Raw genomic sequence first — 25917 nt, 5'->3', positions numbered from 1 at the left:
ACTGCTAGAAACGGGAGTAGTTTGGAAATGGAGCGAAGACTGTAAACGTGCCTTCCATAAATGCAAAGGCTTGATCACGTCCAGGGAAGTGTTGGCTCATTACAACCCATCACTGCCAATCAGACTGGCGTGCGATGCATCCCCTTACGGCGTGGGAGCGGTATTATCGCATAGATTCCCTGATGGCTCAGAGCGGCCGATAGCTTTTACGTCACGCTCATTGAACTCAGCTGAGCGTAACTATGCCCAGATCGACAGGGAGGCACTCAGTCTGGTGTGGGGGGTGAAGAAATTCAACCATTACCTACACGGACAAAAATTTACCTTGTTGACTGACCATCAACCCCTCGTCTCCATGTTCAACCCTAAAAAGGGCGTTCCCATTATGACAGCGCAAAGGCTACAGAGGTGGTCCCTTTTCCTAGGGGCACACCAATATGACACAGAATACAAAGGAACAAAACAGCATGGGAATGCTGACGGGTTATCGCGCCTACCGTTGCCAACGGTGGAAGAGGCGCCTACAGTGGACCCAGTGGAGATGTTCCACTCGACCATAGTGGAATGTCTACCGGTGACAAATTCTACCATTGAAAAGGAAACGCGAAATGACCCGACTCTCTCACGAGTCTATGATTTAACGGTGAAGGGATGGCCAGCACATGGCGAACCACTGTTGCCAGCATTCTCGCAAAGAAGAGAACAGCTGTCAGTGTGCCGAGGAACCTTGATGTGTGGATCCAGAGTGGTGATTCCACCCAAACTCAAGGATAGAGTGCTAAAGGAGCTTAACGAGGGGCATCTGGGTGGAGTGAAAATGAAGAACTTAGCCAGAGCGTTTGTGTGGTGGCCAGGTATCGATGGAGACATCGAAGAAATGACCAAGAGCTGTCTAGGATGCCAGAAGGTCCAAAACGCCCCACCACAAGCCTCTCTACATCCATGGGAGTGGCCCTCATCTCCATGGCAAAGGGTACATATCGACTTTGCTGGTCCATTTATGGACTCAATGTTCTTAATCACGGTGGATGCACACTCCAAGTGGCCGGAGGTAATAAAGATGTCCTCCACCACCACGGAAAAAACCATCACAGTATTAAGGACCATATTCGCCAGGAATGGGCTGCCTGAACAGATCTGTTCTGATAATGGACCGCAATTTGTATCCGAAGAATTCAGGAAGTTCTTAAAAAAAATGGGGTTAAGCACTACACGTCCACCCCATACCATCCCGCCACCAATGGATTGGCTGAAAGGTTTGTCCAGACCTTCAAGAAGGCCATAAAGGCCATGGGTAATGAAGACATAAATCTACAACATAAGGTAGATAACTTCTTGTTTGCGTACAGGAATGCAACATATGTGGTTACAAACCAAACCCCCGCCATGATGTTTTTCAATAGAAGACTAAGATGCCGGCTGGATTTGGTCAAGCCAAACGTCAGAAGGGACGTAGAGAACCGGCAATTTCAAAGCATGAATGAAAGGCCAACTAGAACCTTCCAGATAGGTCAACCAGTTTTGGCCTGGGACTACCGTACCGAGAAATGGCAGCCTGGAACTATTTGCACACGACTAGGACCGCTGATGTATACCGTGGACATTGGAGAAAGCATAATAAGGCGCCATGCTGACCAGATCATAGAGTCATCCGAAAAAGGACAACCTACACCACAACTCTAAACGCCTAGTGATGAAGCAGAGATACCCATAGTATCTACCTCCGATCCGGTGATACTGGAAGCAGATGAACCCGACACTGGCATTGAAGCCGAATCGACCTTGCCAAAAGAACCTACTGCACCACCGAAACCTACTACGCCACCGAGGCGTTATCCGGACCGAGTCAGGAAGCCTCCAGAGAGACTGAATTTGTAATGATTAACTTCAGCAAATGTGTATATTATTGTTCTTGTAAAAATGTTATTTAATGATTACTTAAAATGTTATGTACTATTTATCTAAAAGGGGAGGAATTGTAGTGTATGTACCTTTAAGAGGAACTATGTTTTTGAAGCCCCTGTATACTGTAGTACCGGTAGTGACCACTCGGGTATATAAGCCTGTGTAGCGTCTTGTGTAGTTAGTTCACCTCCAGACTTTGTTCAGTAAACACTTGTTAAATCAACTCCTGCATTCCGTGTCCATTAACACACGGATCTAACAGTAGCAGGGAATCTGTATTCATAGATTTGACAAGAAGACCTGTCAAATCTATGAATAGAAATCGGCCCCAAAACATAACTAAAACATCAAATAATTTTTTTTAAAAACATCACATTTTTAAAATAACTATAAATTACATAAAATAACTATTTTAAACAATAATTTAAATTTTTGAAAAAATTAATTACAGTTTTTAACGGGGCTAAAATAAACTTACCTTTCTTTAAAGTATTTAAAAGTAATAAACCTGTGGAAAAAATGTTTTAATTTTACTTAATTCACCACTTACCTTGTTAAAAGCAGGCCTTGCGACTGCTTTTTTAAAACGTAGCTGCTGGAGACTTACCCTCCTGGAGAAACCTGCAAAAAAAACGGAGGTTCCAGGCGTTCGCGCTGCCTCTCCGACGCACGCGTTCGACCTGTGAACCCCTTCTTTCAAGTGCATGCACGAAACCGGCACTTTCGTTGGCCTTACGCATGAGAATCCAGCGCATACTCACCCGTGGGGACCCGAATTTCTGGCCCAAGACTTCAGCTGAGGCCTAACCAGTGATTTTTAAAGGTTGAGCATAGTTTCCTTGCTTTTGTACGCTCTGCCTCCATTTATAAAGCCCAGGTTCCAATATGCTTTTTTAACAGCCTTATCAACTTTAGGAGTTGGGTAGCATAGTGGTTAGATTACTGGACTAGTATTCCTGAGACCTGGACTAATGATTCAGAGACGCAAGTTTAAATCCCAACACGGCAACTGGGGATCTTAAATTCAGTTAATTAAATAAATCTGGAATTAAAAAGCTAGTGTCAGTAATGGTGAGCATGAAACTACCGTTTTGTCATAAAAAACCATCAGGTTCACTAATGTCCTTTAGGGAAGGAAATCTGCCGTCCTTACCCGGTCTGGCCTACACATGACTCCAGACCCACAGCAATGTTATTGAATCTTAACTGCCCTCTGAAATGGCCTAGCAAGCCACTCAGTTGTACCAAACCGCTATCTTCACCACACAGACTGCAGTGGTTCAAGAAGGCGGTTCACCACCACCTTCTCAAGGGCAATTAGGGATGGGCAATAAATGCTGGCATCGCCAGCAACGCCCACATCCCATGAACAAATATATTAAAGAAAACTTGTCCTGCCACCTTCAAAGATTTGTGTACATATGCCCCCAGCTCTCTCTGTCCCTGCACCCCCTTTATTAAAATTGTATAATTTAGTTCATTCTTCCTACCAAAATCCACCACTTCTAGGAATGTAGGAACAGGAGGAGGCCCTTCAGCCCTATCAAGCCTGTTTCGCCATTCAATGAGATCATGGCTGATCTGTAGCTTAACTCCATCTACCCACCTTGGTTCCGTAACCTTTAATACCCTTACCGAACCAAAATCTAATTCCAAATGCGGAAATCTTGAAGTTGCGGTGTTATTTCGACTCTGGTTGTGCTGTGCCGCCCCCCCACCCCCCCGCCAACACAAGCCGGCAAACAGTGTGATCAGTGAAATCAATGAAACTGACAAAAGCTTGGGCTTTTCCACGGTAATATCGCTGTTAATTACCCCATTAAAAGTTAGACCTTGCTGGATTAGGTGTAACCAGGTTTTAAGAACATATCGACTGCTAAACAAACGTTCTGGCCCTGAAACACTAATTTTAATTTTGTGGAGTGTCAAATTTCTCCATTTTAATAAAAAGTACAATTTTTAAGAAACTTAAAAAATATATACAGGTATATATGTTTTAAAAAGATCGTTATTCTTTATTTCAGGTTTACCTTTTCCCCATGTGAGAGCCCCAATCTTTGTTTTGCTCTCCGTAACATTTTTAAAAAGTCAGGATAAAAGGAGCTTCTTCACTTCCTGGTTCCCGGTCTTTGAGAATTCTGCATTGTGATTGGCTGCTTAGACAGCTTGCTGACGTCACAGCAGCTCGCACTATGGATTTCCCACTACACTACACTGATCTCAAGTGAATGTCGGAAAAGCCAAACTTCTCCCCAGAGATGGCGAGATCTTTGTGGGAAGCTTTCTTCGGGGCCAGCGGCGAGCGCCTTTGCTTCTCCGCTGACTGCAAATTACGGGCCAATGTCATAAGGTTTACCACAGTTGACTAAGGTTGTCCCTTCCTCAAAGAAATCAAGGAGGTTGATCAGGCACGTTCTTCCCCAACTAAAGCCATCTTGACTGCTGTTTACTGGGTTAGTGTTGTATGGATAATCCCCAAGATCTCCCGATGATCAATCCATTATTTTACACAGAATGGAAGTACGACTCTGGAATGGATGAGCTGGAGCAAGGTCAGAGGTCAAGTCTTTAGCTTGCTGTCTAACTGAGACAAGCTGACACAAAGCCTGCAGTGATCTGGAATGAAAGTCGGACACAGAGGGCAAGAACTCCCTTTCTGAGTGAAGTACTGAATGGTCTCAGAGAATTGCTCGTCACATCAGTGTATTTAGCCCACCAAGAGGGATTATATTTCAGTAATCACAAGCAAGAGTGTTGAGAACAAGCTGGCTTCTTACCAGTAACATGACTTTTCTCGGCTCTCACAATCCGTGAAGTTGGAGCCGATGAAGATATCCTTGTATATGCGCCCGCACAGGCAGTAAAGATCGGATGAGATCTGCTCCCCAGTCTCCAAGACTGGCAGGATCACCGAGAGGGCTGTCTCCCGATCTCCAGGTTGGTTCCGCCTGTAGGAAAGATGCACGATGTCATCTCAATAGTCAGAGAAAACGGACCAGATACAGCAGTGCTTTGTGTCACCACACTTGCTTTACCTTCACAGAAGCACAGAAAGCAGCCATTCGGCCCATCGTGCCTGTGCTGGCTCTTTCAAAGAGCTCTCCAATTAGTCCCACTCCCCCGCTCGTTCCCCATAGCCCAGCAAATTTCTCCTTTTCAAGGGGCTTGATCGGGTGGATGCGGTGAGGATGTTCCCAATGATGGGTGAAACTAGAACTAGGGGGCATAATCTTAGAATAAGGGGCTGCTCTTTCAAAACTGGGATGAGGAGAAACTTCTTCACTCAGAGGGTGGTAGGTTTGTGGAATTTGCTGCCCCAGAAAGCTGTGGAAGCTACATCATTAAATACATTTAAAACAGAAATAGATAGTTTCCTAGAAGTAAAGGGAATTAAGGGTTACGGGGAGCGGGCAGGAAATTGGACATGAGTCTAGGTTCGGAATGGTCATGGCCCTGTGGGTAGTGGAGTGGGCCCAGGGGCCATGTAGCCTGGTTCTGCTGCTACTGTGTTCTAATTCTGTGTTAGGTTTCAGGAGATGGTTTTATTCCTGTTCCTGGCTGGGGTGGAGATCGCCTTTACAGAAGGCAAGTACTGTAGAAAATATAGGGACAGAGTGATCTCCTGGAAGAATTTCGATCGCCTAGATGGGTCGGAGAGGAATTTCCCAGATTTTTTTCTCCCAAATTGGCCATTGGGTCTTTTATCTGGTTTTTCGCCTCTCCCGGGAGATCACATGGGTTCGGGTGGATGGAGAGTGATGGAAGATTTGAGGTTAGGATCAGATCAGCCATGATCTTATTGAGTGGTGGAGCAGGCTCGAGGGGCCGATTGGCCTACTCCTGCTCCTATTTCTTATGTTCTTATTTATCCAATTCCCTTTTGAACGTTACTGTTGAATGTGCTTCCACCGCCCTTTCAGGCAGCGCATTCCAGATCACAACAACTCGCTGCGTAAAAACATTTCTGCTCATCTCCCCTCTGGTTCTTTTGCAAATTACTTTAAATCTGTGTCCTTTGGTTACCGACCCTTCTGCCACTGGAAACAGTTTCTTCTTGTTTAATCTATCAAAACCCCTCATCATTTTGAGCACCTCTGTCAAATCTCCCTTAACTGTCTCTGCTCTAAGAAGAACAACCCCAGCTTCCCTGGTCTCCCCACGTGACTGAAGTCCCTCATCCCTCACACCAGGTGTGTAGTTTGGATAGGCAGAGCCCCTTATTGCGCTTGGACACATGCGTCGAGTGCTGCCTGCTGTCCCCCAACTGCCTGTCTGATTTTAACTGACCGAGGCGGCCAGATCTGCAATCATTAAGATGTGACCGATGGTGTAGCAGGCTGCTAGTGTGTGATTTTAATTTTATAAACTGTGCCTTTGTTCTCGTAGACTTTGCACCAGTCACTTTTAGACTGTAGCTGACGTGTATCCTGACCAGCGAGGGAACCACCTCTTCATGCTGGTCTCACTAACAGGGCACTGAAGGACGAGTGTCAGGTTTTCTTCAAATTAATTTTTGGGCTGTGGGAGTCGCTGGAGAGGCCGGAATTTATTGCCCATCCCTAGCTGCCCTTGAGAAGGTGGTGGTGAGCCGCCTTCTTCTTGAACCGCTGCAGTCCATGTGGTGAAGGTGCTCCCACAGTGCTGTTAGGGAGGGAGTTCCAGGATTTTGACCCAGCGATGATGAAGGATCGGTGATATATTTCCAAATCCGGATGGTGTGTGACTTGGAAGGGAACTTGAAGGTGATAGCATTCCCATGCGCCTGCTGCCCTTGTCCTTCTAGATGGCGGAGGTCGCGGTTTTGGGAGGTGCTTCCAAAGTAGCCTTGGCGAGTTGCTGCAGTGCATCTTTTCATGGTACACACTGCAGCCACAGTGTGCCAGTGATGGAGGGAGTGAATGTTTAAGGTGGTGGATGGGCTGCCGATCAAGCAGACTGCTTTGTCCTGGATGGGTGTATATTACACTTCTTGCATTGGATTGGCATTTCAAACCAGTAGCAAAAGTGAAGCAGAAAGGCACCAAAAGATACAATCACTGGTCCCACCGAGGAGCTCTGAAAACATATTTCATGGGACCTTCGAGATGGGCTCGATAATTCTGCTGTCCGGCAACATAAAGTTTCCATTAGCTGGCTGGGTGAGAGGGGGAAGTTGGGGCAGGACACAATGTAGGTTCCAAACTACTGGCTGGATTATCTGCTCATTATCACATTGCTGGTTGTGGGGTCTTGCTGTGCGCAAATTGGCTGCCACTTTTCCTACATTACAACAGAGACTGCACTTCAAAAAGTACATCATTGGTTGTAAAGCAATTTGGGAGGTCCTGAGGTGGTGAAAGGCGCTATAGAAATGCAAGTCTTTCTTCCTAATATTTCTCTCCCTGAGCCACACCTTGACCAAGGCTGGTAGACAGGTGACAACCTCTATACAAGGTCGCCAACCCTCCTGGATTGCCCGGGAGTCTCCAGGAATTGAACATTAATCAATTAAATACACTGCTGCGAGCGACCTGGGAGAAAAATCATAGGGGTATTAAAACGTGTGTTTTTCCATTTTCTCTGAACACTTTTGTTAGTTAGTTATTAAAATATTGGCGATGGGAAAAGAATGTTGTTTGACTGGAGGTGGGAGGTCATGTGGAATACATCCAACCACCTTCTGGAATACGTCCAACCAGAGACCAGAGTTGGCAACCCTACAGTTTTACTTTGCTTGTTACGTACAAACAGAATGCTTTACAATTTAGTGGATAGCAAGGGGAAACTGAGCTGGGGGTGGGGGGGGAGAAAGAAAGTCAGGAGGAGACACAAGCATGGTCCACAAGGAGCGTCTTCAGAAGTTAGTGGTGTTGGGGGAGGAAGTTCCAAAGGGTGGAGGGTGGAGAATGATGGCTGAAGGAGCAGTCAATGATGGTCGCAGACTCCCTAAGATTGGTCGGTGCGGGAAATGCAAGATGCCACACTGGTGCAATCACCCGTTTATTATTGAGGTAGGGAGCTTTGCTCTGCATCCAACTGTTGCTCCAACTCACTAGGGTTGAACCATACAAGGTAGCAGATGGAGGCCATTCGGCCCATCGTGTCTATGCCAGCTCTTTGCTAGAGCAATCGAAAACAAGCCCCACTGCTCTGCTCCCTCCCATAACATTGTATCTTCCTTGGTTTCAAATATGTATCCTAATTTCCCATAAAAGGTCCTCTGCCTTAGCCAGTCCATATGACCAAGCATTCCATGCTCCAACAACCCTCTGTGCAAAGGAATTTCTCCTAACCGGTCTCCTCGCTCTCTTAGTGACAATTTCAAACTGATGACCCTTTGTCAGTGACTTTCCAACAAGACAAAATAGTCTTTCCATGTTCACCCCATCAAAAACCCTCATAATTGTAAAAACCTCGATCAAATTTCCTCTTAGTCTTCCTTGTTGTGGTGTAAACAGTCCCAGTATCTCATGTGTCTCCTTATAACTGTAGTCTTCATCCCTACCACCGCCTTGGTGAATCTACGCTGTACGCTCTCTTTGGCTTTAACCTTCTTTCCATATTTTGGAGCCACCAAAACTGCCCACAGTGCTCTGACCGTGGCCTGGCCAATGCTTTATACAAACTAATCATGCCTGTTTGAAATGAGAAAGTCATTCTTTCCCCAGAGCAAAGCTTCTTCAATCCTTCACTTCCGCCACTTTTTCACCACTTTTTTTATTTTTAATACGTCGGTAACCACAAACCAAGGGTAAGTCAAGTCATGCCCAGCAGCACGTCATGCCCAGGATTTTTACAGGTCCTTTGGAAGTAGGCTGGTAGTTACTTATTTGAGCAAGAGGTTAATGTTTAAATATTATTCAAATCTGACTGTTTATCAAGACTCAAGCTGGCTGACTGCTAAATTACAGCCTGCTGAACACAATACCTTACAGGAAAACACTTCCCATGGTCAGAAAAACAAGTCTATTCAGATATGGATACTGTCTCAGTTCCATTCTCTCTCTCTCTCCCTCTTCTTTCTTCTTTTTTCTCCCTCCCTCTCTTTCCCTCCCTTCCTCTCTCCCTCCCTCTCAATCCTTCTCCCTCCCCTCTCTCTCCCCCCTCCCTCCCCCCTCTCTCTCCATTCCTCCTCCTCACACTCTCTCCCTCTTCTTCCTCCCTCCCTCTCTCTCACCCCCTTCCTTTCTCCCCCTCTGCAGTGAGGTCATCTCTGTAGGTTCCATTTACTCTTCCTTGCTAAAAGTTTCCTGTTTCTCTCTGTTTTTAAATCTGCCTTGCTCTCTGTTTCTCACTCCTCCTTTTGTCTTGCTGGGCCAAGAGATTCCATCTGCCTCGCCTTAATATGTCCAGGAGCTCCACAGGGAGAGCGATGCCAATGTTTGTTTTTTTTCTTTGCTGGGCTCACACGTACCATGCAATGGTCGTATATCTGTCTGAGTTCAGAGAATGCAGTTAAATCTCCACTTTCCAAGCTGCTGATTGATTTTTTTCAGTCAGGTGAGAGTTCCTAGCCCTGAGAATACACAGAAGGGTTCCAATGCCAGAATACGCTGGCAATGTAAACAGCGTCAGAACTGCACCCTCCCTGAAAAGGGGTCGAAGGAGAAGCTGGTGAAAACAATTGTAAAGATTTTGAGAATTACACGGACTTGGAAATGTCGCTGTTAACTAAAGGCTACTTGATCCTCTGTACACTCATTTTAAACCCAAATCTAAAACAAGGAAACATCATTTTATACTCACTACAACCTGCAAACAGGGGCAATAATATCAAGGAAAGAATGAAATTGTATTTAAATAGCGCCTTTCACAACCACCGGACGTCCCAAAGTGCTTTGCAGCCAATGAAGTACTTTTGAAGTGGAGTCACGGTTGTAATGTAGGAAGCACAGCAGCCGATTTGTGCACAGCAAGCTCCCACAAAAGGGACTGGAGATTCATAGAAGCACAGAAGGAGGCCATTCGGCCCATCTTGTCTGTGCCTGCCGAAAAAGAGCTATCCAGACTTTCCAGCTCTTGGTCCGTAGCCTTGTAGGTTGCAGCACTTCAAGTGCATACCCAATACTTTTTAATGTGATGCGGGTTTCAGGTAGTGCGCTCCAGACACCCACCACCCTCTGGGTGAAAAGATTTCTCCTCACCTGCTCTCTAATCCTTCTACCAATTACTTTAAATCTATGCCTTCTGGTTATTGACCTCTCTGCTAAGGAAAATAAGTCCTTCCTATTCACTCTAGGCCCCTCATAATGTTATACACCTCAATTAAATCTCCAAGATTACAGGCAATCAATCAACTACTCCATTGAACATGATGAATCTCTGCTGCAGGGGTGGATAATGATAGAATCATACAGTGCAGGAGAAGGCCATTTGGCCCATCGTGCCTGTGCCGGCTCTTTACTAAGAGCTATCCAATGAATACTACGTTTCTGCTCTTTCCCCATAGATGTGCAATTTTTTCTTTTCAATTATATATCCAATTCCCTTTTGAAAGTTACCACTTAAACCTGCTTCCACCACCATTTCAGATCATAACAACTCGCCGCATAAACAAATTTCTCCTCATCTACCCCCCCCCCCGCCCTCGGTTCATTTTGCCAATTATCTTAAATCTGTGTCCTCTGGCTACCGACCCACATCAGTGGAAACAGTTTTGACATTCCTGTCAGTGGAAACAAGAGAGAGAGGTGGAAATGTCTGTGGCGGGCAAGAGACCAAGGATGAATCATTGGGAGATGTGGTAGGATGAATATTTCATTGCCTTTTGGGATCAGGGAGTTTTTAAACAGGATTTAACCTCAAGGGATTAAACGGGTGGGGCAGATTGAACATTGCCTGTTTCCGGGCATAGCATTTTAAGGAAATAAGTTAGACTGTTTCATTACAAGCTTAATCCTCTCCCCATCTCTCCTGAAGACTCCTTGCTGGGGTACAGTTCATTAAGCACCATCTCACCCAACTGGATATTCTTTGTGTGTGACCCCAGTGAATGCCAGCAGAATATTTGATCACAGGGGCAATCCCAGCACAGGCCCAATCCTGTTGTCACCCAACAGCCACACACACAGATTCTTCCAGTAGAGCTTGCTGGAAGTGTGTATGGATGCTACGTCCGGGTTGGGGCGGGTTGGGGTCACCAATGCTTTTACTGAAAAGGGGTGAAGGTAACTATCCCCAGAATCAGCCGCGCCAGTCACGGGCTGGTACTTCTTTACAATGTGCTTGATGGGTCGTCTGTGGACCTGGGAGAGCTGGCCTTCTATGTGCCAGCAGCTGAGGGAGTTCCAGAAACATCCTCCAAGTCCCAGGAAATGCTGCTGCTTTTTACCCACAGCATTTCATACTTCAGATTTTCCAGGGACTCATGTGAAAGAAAGAAGAACTTGTCGGCCATGGCTCAGTGGGTAGCCCGCTCGGCTGAGTCAGAAGGTTGTGGGTTCAAGTCCCACTCCAGGGACTTGTGCACGAAAAGCTAGGCTGACACTCCAGTGCAGTGCTGAGGGAGCGCTGCACTGTCGGAGGTGCCGTCTTTCGGATGAAACGTTAAAGCGAGGCCCTGTCTGCTCTCTCAGGTGGACGTAAAAGATCCTGAAGAAGAGTAGGCGAGTTATCCCCGGTGTCCTGGCCAATATTTCTCCCTCAACCAACATAACAAAAAAAAAACAGATTATCTGGTCATTTTCACATTGCAGTTTGTGGGAGCTTGCTGTGTGCAAATTGGCTGCCACGTTTCCCACATTACAACAGTAACTACACTTCAAAAGTACTTCATTGGCTGTTAAAGTGCTTTGAGACATCCGGTGGTCGTGAAAGGCGCTATATAAATGCAAGTCTTTCTTTCTTTTCACATTTCACCACCTCAGGATGTCCCAAAGCGCTTTACAACCACTGAAGTATTTTTTGAAGCGCAGTCACTTGTAATGTAGGAAATACGGCAAGCGCAATGTGACAATGACAAAATCATATTTTTTTAGTGGTGTTGGTTGAGGGAAAAATATTGGCCAGGACACCGGGGAGAACTCCCCTGCTCGTCTTCAAAATAGTGCCACAGGGTCTACTACACCCACCTGAGGGCAGACAGAGCTTTAGTTTAACATCTCATCCTAAAGACAGCCCTTCCGACAGTGCAGCACTCCCTCAGTACTGCATTGCAGTGTCAGCAGAGATTTTCCAGAAATTCCGGTCGGAGGCTTCCCATGGGCACAAACGAACCGCGCCGATCGTAATGCTCTGGGCTGGTATAGAATTTCGTTGATGTGCCTCCTCAAACTGCCGGCGTGCAGTGCTTGCGTATCCCAGGGGCGCAGCTAGTTCGCAGCATCCCTGGGATCACGTGGGCCATGGGGAGCAGGGAATCTCCATTCATAGATTTGACAGGAAGATCGGTCAAATCTATGTATAGAGATCAGCCCCAAAACACAAGTAAAACTTCAAAAAAAAATTTTTTAAATCACATTTTTAAAATGACTATAAATTACATAAATTAACTATTTTAAACAAAAATTTAAAATTTTGAAAAAAATAATTAAAGTTTTTAATGGGGCTAAAAATAAACTTACCTTTCTTTAAAGTATTTAAAAATGATAAATCTGTGGAAATTTTTTTTTACTTTTACTTTCTTCACCTCTTACCTTGTTAAAAGCAGGCCTTGAGCCTTGAGCCTGCTTTTCCAGGCGCAGCTGTTTCAGACTTACCTGGACTGAAGCAATTACTGAAAAAAACAGAAGTTGCAGCCGTACGCGCTGCCTCTCCGGTGCAGGCATTTGTCCTCTGAAGACCTTTCTCCTTTGAAGGAAGTTCCGGTTTCCAGCGCATGCATAAAACCGGCACTTCCGTTGGCCCTACGGGTGAGTACACATCACGTACACACCCGTAGGGAACAGAATCTCAGGACCTATGTGCTCAAGTCACTAGAGAGGGGCTTGAACCCACAATCTTCTGACTCAGAGGCAAGAGCGCTACCGCTGAGCCCCGGCTGACACCTGTGACTCAAAACAAAGTTAGGTCTACAAGTTGCAGGCCCCGGCTGCCCCCACCTCCCCCAATACTTAGGGGGTGTAAGTAAAGAGGGAGTGAATTATACACATTACAGGATATCATTGCCTGTGAAGAAATATCGAGACAAAGCTGTTTATGGGTCGTCATTGTACAACTGAGTGTGAAAGGAAAAGTGTTTGTGAACAAGTGGCTGTGTTCCTCCTACCTGTTTAATGCAAAGCAGTAATGAAACTTGACATTGGGCAGCTCAGCCACATTACAGGTCGGCAGCTTTTGCAGGGTCTCCACCAGCTTGATAGTCGCATTAAGATCCTTCGAAACAAAAGTATCACAGAGTCAACCTTCCTCAAATATTGTATAGTGTTGCTCAGCAAGTGTTAATAAGAGTGGATACAGAGAGAATGTTTCCACTTGTGGGGAAGAGCATAACTAGAGGCCATCAATACAAGATAGTCACACCAAGAGATCCAATAGGGAATTCAGAAGAAACTTCTTTACCCAGAGAGTGGTGAGAATGTGGAACTCGCTACCTGTGATGAAATAACTGTGTTCTGATATTTGTACTTGTACTGTAATGTCTGGAATGTTCCACCGGGGGGAACCACTAATGCTCCTCCCTGGCCCCGCCCCTCTTCTGGTATGTTCTACCAAGGGCTCGGTCGATGATGTACTCTGTTAACTCTGCCATGATTCTTATTTAATAAAAGGCTTCTGTCTTAAGCTTTAACTTCACGGATTCGGGCAGTTATTTGGCACATCACTACCACAGGGAGTGGTTGAAGCGAATAGTATAGATGCATTTAAGGGGAGGATGGACAAGCATATGAGGGAGAAGGGAATGGAGGGTTATGCTGATAGATTTAGATGAGGAAAGACGGGAGGAGGCTCGAGTGGAGCATAAACGCTGGCATGGGCCGAATGGCTTGTTTCTGTGCCGTATATCCTATGTAATGTAATCCTATGTATTTATCCCACCGGTACTGGCACCAGTTCATACTGAAAACCTTCTTTACTATTTCACACTGTGTAGTTTGGCCTCTATTCAGGAATTATTTGTATTGTGTGTCTGTCTGAGTTCCATTCTCTCTCTCTCTCTCTCTCTCTCTTCCCCCCACCCCCCCCCCCCCCACCCCCACTCTCCCTTCCTCTCTCTCTTTCCTGGGATGAGGGCTGTCCTATGAGGAGAGATTGGCTAGAATGGGACTCTACTCTCTGGAGTTTAGAAGAATGAGAGGTGATCTCGTTAAAACGTATTCGATTCTTAGAGGGCTTGACAGGGTAGATGCTGAAAGGCTGTTTCCCCTGGCTGGAGAGTCTAGAACTAAAAGAGCGAGCACAGGTGCGATGGGCTGAATGGCCTCCTTCTGTGCTGTATCATTCTATCAATCTATGATCTCTGTAGGTTCCAGTTATTCTTCCTTTCATTGCTGGAAGTTCCCCTACCCTTAGTTGTTTCTTCTTTCTGTTTTTAAATCTGCCTTGCTGCCTGATTCTCACTGCTCCTTTTGTCTCACTGGGCCAAGAGATTCCATCTGCCTCGCCTTACGATGTCCAGGAACTCCCACAAGTTCTCTGAACTTGACAGTTCTGCCTCCCGGCAAGTTCATCGAAGGAAGCTTTCAAACCAGTTCAGCAGCCTGCTCAGCTCATTCAGAATCTCTGAGAAAGGCACTCGGCCTGGGTGTTGTGATATTATTGCTCAACATTGCAGCTTGTGTTTTACTGAAATTCTTACTGAATTACATATTTTGTTTAAACAGAAAGAAGCAACGAATGGGGCTGAAAACAAAAAAAAGAAATAATTTACATTTATATAGCGCCTTTCACAACCCCAGGATGTCCCAAAGTGCTTTACAGTCAATGAATTACTTTCGAAGTGTAGTCACTGTTGTAATGTTGGAAACGCACCAGCAAATTTATGCACAGCAAGCTCCCATAGAAACATAGAAGATAGGAGCAGGAGTAGGCCATTCGGCCCCTCGAGCCTGCTCCGCCATTTAATGAGATCATGGCTGATCATCCAAATCCAGAACCCTGTCCCTGCTTTCTCCCCATATCCCTTGATCCCTTTAGCCTCAAGAAATAAATCCAACTCCTTCTTGAATATATTTAATGAATTGGCCTGAACTGCCCTGTGTGGCAGAGAACTCCACAGGTTCATCACTCTCTGGGTGATGAAATTCCTCCTCATCTCAGTCCTAAATGGCTTACCCCTTATCCTTAGACTGTGACCCCTGGTTCTGGACTCTCCCGCCATCGGGAACATCCTTCCTGCATCTAGTCTGTCTAGTCCTGTTAGAATTTTATAAGTTTCAATGAGATCCCCTCTCATTCTTCTAAACTCTAGCGAATATAAGCCTAATCAACCCAATTTCTCCTCATACATCATTCCTGCCATCCCAGGTATTAGTCTAGTGAATCTTCGTTGCACTCTCTCCATGGCAAGAACATCCTTCCTTAGATTAGGCGACCAAAACTGCACACAATACTCAAGATGTGGTCTCATCAAGGCCCTGTACAACTGCAGCAAGACATCCTTGCTCCTGTACTGAAATCCTCTCGCTATGAAGGCCAACATACCATTTGCCTTCTTAACCGCCTGCTGCACCTGCATGCTTACCTTCAGCGACTGGTGCACAAGGACACCCAGGTCTCGTTGCACTTCCCCTTTTCCCAATCTATTGCCGTTCAGATAATAATCTGTCTTCCTGTTTTTGCCACCGAAGTGGATAACCTCGCATTTATCCACATTATACTGCATTTGCCATGCATCTGCCCAATCACCCAACCTGTCCAAATCATACTGGAGTTTCTCGGCATCCCCCTCACAGCACACACGCCCACAAACAGCAATGTGATAACGACCAGATAATCTGATTTAGTGATGTTGGTTGAGGGATAAATATTGACCAGGACACCAGGGAGGACTCACATGCTATATTTCAAAATAGTGCCATGGGATCTTTTACGTCCACCTGAGGGGGCAGACAGGACCGGTTTAATGTCTCATCCGAAAGACGGCACCTCCGACAGTGCAGCAACTCCCTCAGCACTGCACTAGATTATGTCAGCCTAGATTATGTGCTCAAGTCTTAGCCTAGATGGTGACAATGTAGGCTAGTATCAGGAGTGGCATTTACTGGGATAGTGGCATTAGACCAGCTGAGGTTCCGGCAAGTCTTTTCACGTCTCACTGAAGACAGAAAGCAAATAAGGAACTTTTTAAGAAGTGCATTAAAAAAATTTTAATGTTCTGAAAGGCAGAGAGTGGGGAAAGAGAGGTTATGTTAAACTTGTATAGAACCTTGGTTGTACCACACTTGAGACAGTTCTGGTCTCCATATTACAAGAATGATACAGAGACACTGGAGAAGGTGCAAAAATGATTTACAAGGATGATACCAGAACTGAGCGGGTACAACTGTCAGGGAAAGCTGCACAGGCTGCGGCTCGCTTCTCCAGGAAAGAAAAGGGTTACCTAATAGAGGTCTTCAAAATGATGGTAGGGTAGATGTAGAGAAGATGTTTCCACTTGTGATGAGTCCAAAACTAGGGGCCATAAATATAAGATAGTCACCAATAAATCCAATGAGGAATTCAGGAGGAACTTCTTTACCAAGGGAGTGGTTAGAATGTGGAACTCGCTACCACTTGGAGTAGATGAGGCGAATAGTACAGGTGCATTTCAGGGGAAGCTAATAAGTACATGAGGGAGAAAGGAATAGATGGATTTGCTGATAGGGCGAGATGAACGAGGGTGGGAGGAGGCTCGTGTAGAGCATAAACACTGGCATAGACCAGTTGGGCCAAATGGCCTGTTTCTGTGCTGTAAATAGTATGTAATTCTATGTAAAGTTGGGCTTGCAACTAGAGAGGGTGAGCAGGATTAATAAAGTTGTTGGAATGGAACCAGAAGGCTCAACTAAAATATCAATCAATCAATCAAACGAGGCCATGAGGTAGTGAGATAAAAACAGTGTTGTAGAAGTGTGGGGTGGGGCAAGGAATGTCAAAATATTAAACAAGAAAACCAAGAAAGAGAATAAGGGTCAACATTCCAAACAAAACCGAGGCAGGATTGGTTGGTCTCTACGTGAAGGCAACCATCTTCAGCGAGACGTGCCGAGTGGATGGTCCATATCGGCCTCCTCCTGAGGGCCCCACCACAACAGAAGCCAGTCTTCAGCCAATTCGATTCCACGTGATATCAAGAAATGGCTGAGCACACTGGATGCAGCAAAGGCTGTGGGCCCCGACAACATCCCGCCTGTCGTGCTGAAGACTTGTGCTCCAGAACTAGCTGCGCCTCTAGCCAAGCTGTTTGAGTACAGCTACAACACTGGCATCTACCCGACAATGTGGAAAATTGCACAGGTATGTCCTGTCCACAAAAAGCAGGACAAACCCAATCCGGCCAATTACCGTCCCATCAGTCTACTCTCAATCATCAGCAAAGTGATGGAAGGTGTTGTTGACAGTGCTATCAAGCAGCACTTACTCACCAATGCTCAGTTTGGGTTCTGCCAGGAACACTCGGCTCCAGACTTCATTACAGCCTTGGTCCAAACATGGACAAAAGAGCTGAATTTCAGAGGTGAGGTGAGAGTGACTACCCTTGACATTAAGGCAATGTGGCATCAAGGAGCCCTAGGAAAATTGAAGTCAATAGGAATCAGGGGGAAATCTCTCCACCGGCTGGAGTCATACCCAGCACGAAGGAAGATGGTTGCGGTTGTTGGAGGCCAATCATCTCAGCCCCAGGACATTGCTGCAGGAGTTCCTCAGGGCAGTGTCCTAGGCCCAACCATCTTCAGCTGCTTCATCAATGATCTTCCCTCCATCCTAAGGTCAGACGTGGGGATGTTCGCTGATGAGTGCACAGTGTTCAGTTCCATTCGCAACTCCTCAGATAATGAAGCTGTCGCTGCCCACATGCAACAGGACCTTGACAACATTCTGGCGTGGGCTGATAAGTGGCAAGTAACATTCGCGCCAACAAGTGCCAGGCAATGGCTATCTCCAATGAGAGAGTCTAACCTCCCCTCCCCTTGACAATCAATGGTATTATCATCATCGAATCAGCCACATAAATACTGTGGCTACAAGAAAAATCAGAGGCTAGGTATTCTGTGGCAAGTGGCTCACCTCCTGACTCCCCAAAGAATTTCCACCATCTACAAAGTATAAGTCAGGAGTGTGATGGAATGATCTACATTGCCTGGATGAGTGCAGCCCCAACAGCACTCAAGAAGCTCGACACCATCCAGGACAAAGCAGCCCGCTTGTTTGGCACCCCATCCGCCACCTTAAACATTCACTCCCTCCACCACCGGCGTACCATGGCTGCAGTGTGTACCATCTACAAGATGCACTGCAGGAACTCGCCAAGGCTGCTTCGGCAGCACCTCCCACACCCGCGACCTCTTCCACCGAGAAGGACAAGGGCAGCAGGCGCATGGGAACACCACCACCTCCAAGTTCCCCTCCAAGTCACACACCATCCTGACTTGGAAATGTATCGCCATTCCTTCATCGTCACTGGGTCAAATCCTGGAACGTTCTTCCTAACAGCACTGTGGGAGTTCCTTCACCACACGGACTGCAGTGGTTCAAGGTGGCGGCTCACCACCACCCTCTGAAGGGCAACTAGGGATGGGCAATAAATGCTGGCCTTGCCAGCGACGCTCGCATCCCATGAACAAATATTTTTAAAAAAACACAGCCTACAAAACAAACCTGGAGAGTTAGAGGTTCATGTGGACAAGTGTGAGGCAAGACTTTTTGGCAAGAAATCCAAGCAATGGGTGTATACACTCAATGGAAAGACACTGAACAGTGCGTATCACCCGAGACCGATGGATTCAAATACATCATAGCCTTAAAGTGTGAGTGCAAGTAGATATGGCCATAAAAAAATGCCAACAGCATTTTAGAAACATAGAAACATAGAAGATAGGAGCAGAAGTAGGCCATTCGGCCCCTCGAGCCTGCTCCGCTATTTAATGAGATCATGGCTGATCATCCAAATTCAGTACCCTGTCCCTGCCTTCTCCCCATATCCCTTGATCCCCTTAGCCTGTTTTTATCTCATTACCTCATGGCCTCGTTTGATTGATTGATTGATATTTTAGGCTTTATAAATAGAAGCACAGAGTACATGAGTAAAGTTGTAATCATATTTTTTTTACAAAAGCATCGGTTGGGTCCATGTGTGCAATTTTGGTGCCCAATTATAGAAAGGACATTAAAGCCATAGAGAGCGTGCCGTGTAGATTCACCAGGATAATGCCAGGGGCGGGGAGCTATAATTATATGGAGCGACTGGGACTGTTTCTACTGGAACAGTGAAGGCTAAAAGAAGATTTACTTGAGGTTTTAAAATGATCACGCGTTTTTGATGGGGTGGAGAGGGAGAGACTGTTCCCTTTGGTTAGGGAGTCTGTAACATGGGGTCACTAAGACAGTGGAAAGAGTTTGGGAGAAATCTCTTCACACAGAGGGTTGCTGAAGCAAGAGATGTCGTGCTGCAGGAAGTGGTCGAGGCTGAGGCCATTGCAGCTCTTAAATATGGGCTCATATTTGGAGCAGAAGAAGTTACAGGGATATGGAAAGAGAGAGAAAGAGCAGGGCAGTGGGATTCGTTTTGAATTGCTCGAGAAGAGAGCCGACACCAGCACAATGAGCCGAATGGCCTCTTTTTGTGCTATAAGTTTCTATAGTTCCACCATGTTTCCAGAAGCCAGCTTGCCTGAGGAAGCAGTCTGAAAGAAGGTTGAGCTTTGTAGCCAGCGGCTCAAGAGCTCTGTGTTTCTAAGACTGTTCCAGCCAGTAGAGAAACTGAGTGAGTTCCACTTCAGCTGTTCCACAGGGTAAGAAATCTACATTTGTTTGAAAGTCGGTCTTTAAAGAGATATCAGGGAGATTATGTAGAGAAGCATTGTTCATTCATCCAGTTTATGTAAATAATAAAACCACTTGTTGGAACAGAGCCCGAGCTCTGGTCTGGTAAGAGAGCACATTCAGTCGACTTGTCGAAGGAGGAGAATCACACGATACACGGGATACATTCCAGTGGCCAGAGTAAGAGTTCTCTGTTACGATCCAGGGGTCTCACTATCATCTACCTAGATATTGGGCAAGAAAAGATGTCTTCTTCTTAGGCAGTCCCTCAGAACCGAGGATGACTTGCTTCCACATTAAAAATGGGTTTGCAGGTGACTGATGAGCCCAATGCGGGACCTACAGTCTCTGTCACAGGTGGGGCAGACGGTGGTTGAAGGGGCGGGTGAGTGGGGTGCTTGGGTTGACGTGCGCTCCTTGCGCTGCCTGCGCTTCGCTTCCGCTTGCTCCCGACGAAGAGACTCGAGATGTTCGGCGCATTCCCGAATGCTTCTCCTCCACTTTGTGCGGTCTTGGGCCAGGGATTCCCAGGTGTCGGTGTACTCCAGAATGTAAAGGATATGAAGTCCACTTATGCAAGCGGCTAGAGTCACTGCAGCAGAGAAAATATCGACCGCAAAAACCCTAAACTGGGACAGCCTTTCAAAAAATTCCTCATTTATTTTCTGTTTTTCAATGAGAAGTGAATCGTTGCAAGAATCCATGCCATCCAACAAAAGCACATACAGTAAATAAAATCAGGCATGCAGTAGCCATTTGTGAAATGAAGGCCCATCGCAACCTCAGAAGCAAAGAGAAGCTAAAATAGAAAAATGTACTTCACGGGTGAGAGGAATTAGCTAACCATTTATAAAGCTCAAAAATAAATGTGAAAAAAGAAAATAAACATTAGTGTTTAGGTTTGCATGAACTTTCTTCCAGATCCCACTCCTAATTTTTTTAATTCATTCTCAGGATGTGGGCATTGCTGGCAAGGCCGGTATTTATTGTCCATCCCCGCTTGCCCGGAGAAGGTGGCTTTCTCCTTGAACCACTTGTAATAGCAGGTTTGATGCAACTGATGTACTTCAGAGGACAGCTACAAGCCTATCACGTTGGTGTGGGACTGGAGTCACATATAGGCCAGAGGTGGTAAAAGGTAGGTTTCCTTCCCGAGTGAGCCAACTGGGTTTTATACAACAATCCGACAGCATCATGGTCACGGATACCAACTTTTTTGGGGAAAAATTGAGTCGCGCAGCTTCCCGAAAAAATTAGTGCCCCCGCGGCTGAAATTAATTGGTAGCGCCCCAAGAGGGAAGCGGGGCACTATGGGAAGCGGGGCGCTGCCTCCCTCTTGGGGCGCTGCGAGGAAATATTGCGGTGCTATTGCAGGCCTTTCTCCCCTTCTTAAAGGGGAGTGGCCTTGCGCAGCACGACCCAGGGCCCAGCTGGGCCACTGGGATCGGAGTGCCGGCAAAAGAACCCAGCACTCAAGCAAAGTGCCGGGCTCATGGAGCTCAGCCGGCACTCCGCGGGTGGAGGGGGGGGAGGGGGTTGCTCAGGAGGCCAGGGATGGCAACGGAGGCAGTTGCTGGCAGGTGGCCAGCAACAAAAATGACCGCCCGGTACCTCGCCTTTAATTAGCACCGCCCCGGAAATGCAGGTAGGACCCCCTGACCCCGTCAGACATAGCGTCTGGCAGTAAGTCAGGGGGCGCTACCGAAGATTGCGGCCGGGGCGCTGCGCTCGGTGATGATGTCATCGCCAGCGGCGCAGCACCACTAACGGTTGCTGCCATCGCTAACCTCCCACTGAATTTCACAGGAGGCGCTGGCGACGCTAGTTGCTTTGCGCCTCGTTAACGCCCTCTTTAACGGGAGGCACAAAGCAACTGAATTTCTCCCCCTTTATCTCCAGATTCTTAAAACTGACTTGAAATTCTCAAACTGCTAGGGTGTGGATTATGAACTCAGATCCTTGAGGATTACTAGTCCAGTCACATAACCACTACACTAACGTACCTCTAACATGACACCCCTGTTTCCATGGCTACCTTCAGTTTTCTTTTTGGATTCTAGGAACCTTAAACAGAGTTACATGCTTGGCTAACTCCCTGTACATTTTGTTGACAGTGCTGGCAGTTCTACACAGATAAATTGGATATCTGGATGTACTTGGACGGTATTACTTACCGGGGGGAGGGGAGGGGTGTGGTTTGGATAGTTTGTTTACGTGTTGTGACTGCAATGGATGTTTTCAAAAGTAAGGTGAACTTAACATGGACAAAGATTACAATCAAAAATCAACAGAGGACAGAGAGATGTTTGGAGAGATGGCCATTCAGCCCCTCGAGCCTGTTCTGCCATTCAATTAGATCAGTCATCTCAACTCCATTTACCCGTCTTGGCTTTGTAACCCTTACTCAACAAAAACTCATAGATTCCAGTCTTGAAATTTTCAATTGACCCCCAGCCTCAACAGCCTTTTGGGGGAGAGAGTTCCAGATTTCCACTACCCTTTATGTGAAGAAGTGCTTTCTGACATCACCCCTGAACAGCCAAGCTCTAATTTTAAGGTGATGCCCCCTTGCTCTGGACTCCCCACCAGAGGAAATAGTTTCTCTCCATCCACCCGATCAAATCCTTTAACGATCTTAAACACATCGATCAGATCACCCCTTAATCGTACCCATGTGGGGAAAAACAAATGGGCGCAGGAATGTAGTGTGAGAGCTTCTGTACGTGAACTTTGCTGATCGGAAGTTCTGCCCCGTTAACAGAGCTGGAACCTGGTGCTGGTCGTCCCCAGTGAGGTTGGCACGAGTGAAGTAACAGCTCGGATTACATTTGTACGGATTATCCACAGCTAACTAATCGCTGATCCAATTTGAGTTGCATAATATTCAATTATCAAATTATACCCCTTTGACTAGTCAATTATTATTTACGATCCATAATTTGAAAGATGTTTATAATCTCTTTGCCCTGCATGGAATTGATACATCCCTGGTTTCAGTAGATGAACACAGTGCCACGCGAGTGGTTTTCCCTCTGAGTTCCCTAAAGACCCTGGCCTGCAGCGACCGAGGCCGAGCGAGGAGGGCCCAGTGAGTGATAGGATGAGGGCTCCCGCTAGGGTTGCCAACTCTGGCTGGAGGCATTCCTGGAGGTTTGCTCATGTGACATTCTGACCATATGACATCTGATCGCGTGCCATTCCTTGGCGTGACATTCGTTCAGGTGACTTCTGCATTTCCCCTATAATGGTTGGGTCCGCTTTAGTTGACTTTTTTTGCTCGTGGTTTTGCACCAGCAGCCATTGTGCGACGAGTTCCAAGAACCAGAAAGTCCCCCCGTGAGCAGGAGGAGTGGGGAAACCGAGGGCGGGGAAGAGGGGAGACCGAGGGCGGGGAAGAGGGGAGACCGAGGGCGGGGAAGAGGGGAGACCGAGGGCGGGGAAGAGGGGAGACCGAGGGCGGGGAAGAGGGGAGACCGAGGGCGGGGAAGAGGGGAGACCGAGGGCGGGGAAGAGGGGAGACCGAGGGCGGGGAAGAGGGGAGACCGAGGGCGGGGAAGGGGGTGACCGAGAGCGGGAAGAGGGGAGACCGAGGGCGGGGAAGAGGGGTGACCGAGAGCGGGAAGAGGGGAGACCGAGGGCGGGGAAGAGGGGAGACCGAGGGCGGGGAAGAGGGGAAACCGAGGGCGGAAAAGTGGGGAAACCGAGGGTGGGAAGGGGGAGACCGAGGGCGGGGAAGAGGGGAGACCGAGGGCGGGGAAGAGGGGAGACCGAGGGCGGGGAAGAGGGGAGACCGAGGGCGGGGAAGAGGGGAGACCGAGGGCGGGGAAGAGGGGAGACCGAGGGCGGGGAAGAGGGGAGACCGAGGGCGGGGAAGAGGGGAGACCGAGGGCGGGGAAGAGGGGAGACCGAGGGCGGGGAAGAGGGGAGACCGAGGGCGGGGAAGAGGGGAGACCGAGGGCGGGGAAGAGGGGAGACCGAGGGCGGGGAAGAGGGGAGACCGAGGGCGGGGAAGAGGGGAGACCGAGGGCGGGGAAACCGAGGGCGGGGAAGAGGGGAGACCGAGGGCGGGGAAGAGGGGAGACCGAGGGCGGGGAAGAGGGGAGACAGAGGGCCAGGAAGAAGGGAAACCGAAGGCTAGGAAGAAGGGAAACCGAGGGCGGGGAAGAGGGGAAACCGAGGAACAATATTCCCTCTAATTTTTTGGGGTGCGTGACCCCTTCAATTGGCTGTGTGGCCCATTCAAATCCCCACACATGCAATTTTTTTCCATTTAAAAGCTGGTGAGCCGGCTGCGCGGGACCGCCAGACCTCTGCACGAACACGCAGCTTAACGGAAACATGGCCACGGAACCTGCCCATTTCAGAGATGCCCCCCATTGCTGAGACCCCTCCTCCTGAATGCCGCACTCGCGATTCCGGATTCCCCAGCCCCTCCACAAGGTCGTGGTTCTCTGCAGGTGACGTCGCGAAGTGGGAAATTCAAATCCCTGATCTCCCGGGCTGCTGGAGGCAGCGATCGGGGGAGGGACCAAAATTATGTGCTAAATCCAGACTTTCAAACAGGCGGGTCTTATTAGCACAGTGTTATAAATCTCATCATCATAAAGAAACTACTCATGAAATAACACTGGACGGCCAGCTGGTGGCGCCATCCAAGGAGTATAAATACTCGGGCGTGGGTCCAGCTTGCCCAGGGACATTTTGTAAGACAAGGAACTAGTGAAGTACAACTAGACCTCCATGTTCTGAAACAAGTTGATTAAAGCCTTGCTTTATTCTCAAACCAAGTGCGTAGTGAGTTTTATTACGTCACACAGCACCCACTTAGCACCTGTTTTCACCCTTTTAGCCAAAATGAAGATGAAAACAAAAACAACATTGAAAAAGGGTGCCGCTGGCGAGAGAGTTTCAGTCGGAGAAGCAGACCGATCACAACACTTGTGTCATTGTGGCCTGCCAGGCACAACAGCGTAATGTCTCAGCTACACTGCACCACAGTAAGACTCAAAGTCAAGAAGACACTGAAAATAGCCAGGTGGGCAGTGTACTTGCTGGGGACACTGTGCTTGGACACTTCCACGTCTAGTGCAGCAGGGGGCAGGGTCTTCTCAGTTTGGGGTTAAGGAGCACTGTGGAAGTTTCATTCTATATCTGAGCTGTGCTATACCTTTTACATCTAATACGTACACAATGTCTGCAGCCCAATTAGTAAATGTAAAAGAAAAAGAACTTGCATTTATATAGCGTCTTCTACAATCTCAGGACGTCCCAAAGCGCTTTACATTGAATGAAGTACTTTTGAAGTGTAGTCACTGCTGTAATGTAGGAAATACAGCAGCCAATTTGCGCACAGCAAGCTCCCATAAACAGCAATGTGATAATGACCAGATAATCTGTATTAGTGATGTTGGTTGAAGGATAAATATTGGCCAGGACACCGGGAATAACTCCCCTGCTCTTCTACCAATAGTGCAATAGGATAATTTACATCCACCTGAGAGAGTAGACGGGGCCTCGGTTTAACGTCTCATCTGAAAGACGGCACCTCCAACAGTGCCGCACTCCCTCGGTGCTGAATTGAAGTGTCAGCCTGGATTTTGTGCTAAAATCTCTGGAGTGGGACTTGAATCCACAAACTTCTGACTTCTGAGGCGAGAGTATTACCCACTGAGCCATGGTTGACACCAGACCAGCTGTACCCTGGCAAAGCTGGCAGCAGGAACAGGCCATTGTATTCTGCTTAAATTGTGGGCACAATGGGAGCTGGGGAAATACATTCCAGGATGGAGGTGGCAAGACGCAGACTGCATTAGCTGATCTGCAATTGTGGAATAGCAGTGAGCAGGAAGACAGGCAGAGGGGCTGCTGCTTTTTCTGGCTCTCCCAGTTGGAGTAACTGAGCTCACTGTCTTTTACTTGAATAACTCACTCTCTGCCATTAGGACAACACATCCCTCAGGGGGCCCGCGAATTGTTTCTTAAAACATCTCGTACAAAACATGTACTAACATGCAAATATTGGCTGGCCAGCAGGAGTCTTATAGTGAGCAGGGTGTGTAACAGAGATGTTACAGTGGAGAGCCTTATAGCGAGCGGGGCGTGTAACAGAGATGTTACAGTGGAGAGTCTTAT

The 25917-nt window shown here is 47.3% G+C and overlaps 1 protein-coding gene across 2 annotated transcripts in view; it reads right to left on the bottom strand.

Moving 5' to 3' along the window:
• Positions 1-25917, bottom strand: part of LOC147103075 (mitogen-activated protein kinase kinase kinase 5) — a 201153-nt gene that overhangs the window by 138733 nt on the left and 36503 nt on the right. For both annotated transcript variants that reach the window (XM_085962370.1, XM_085962369.1), the window contains exons 6-7: positions 13091-13197; positions 4683-4853 (exon numbers count right to left, since the gene is read on the bottom strand). In XM_085962370.1, the coding sequence (XP_085818496.1) occupies positions 4683-4853; positions 13091-13197 (278 nt within the window). The remainder of the gene's footprint in view (positions 1-4682; positions 4854-13090; positions 13198-25917) is intronic.

Source organism: Somniosus microcephalus, chromosome 20, assembly GCF_052327205.1.
Source record: "Somniosus microcephalus isolate GS21.2 chromosome 20, FLI_Smic_1.0, whole genome shotgun sequence".
Taxonomy (NCBI): domain Eukaryota; kingdom Metazoa; phylum Chordata; class Chondrichthyes; order Squaliformes; family Somniosidae; genus Somniosus; species Somniosus microcephalus.
This window is presented reverse-complemented; position numbering and strand designations above follow the sequence as displayed.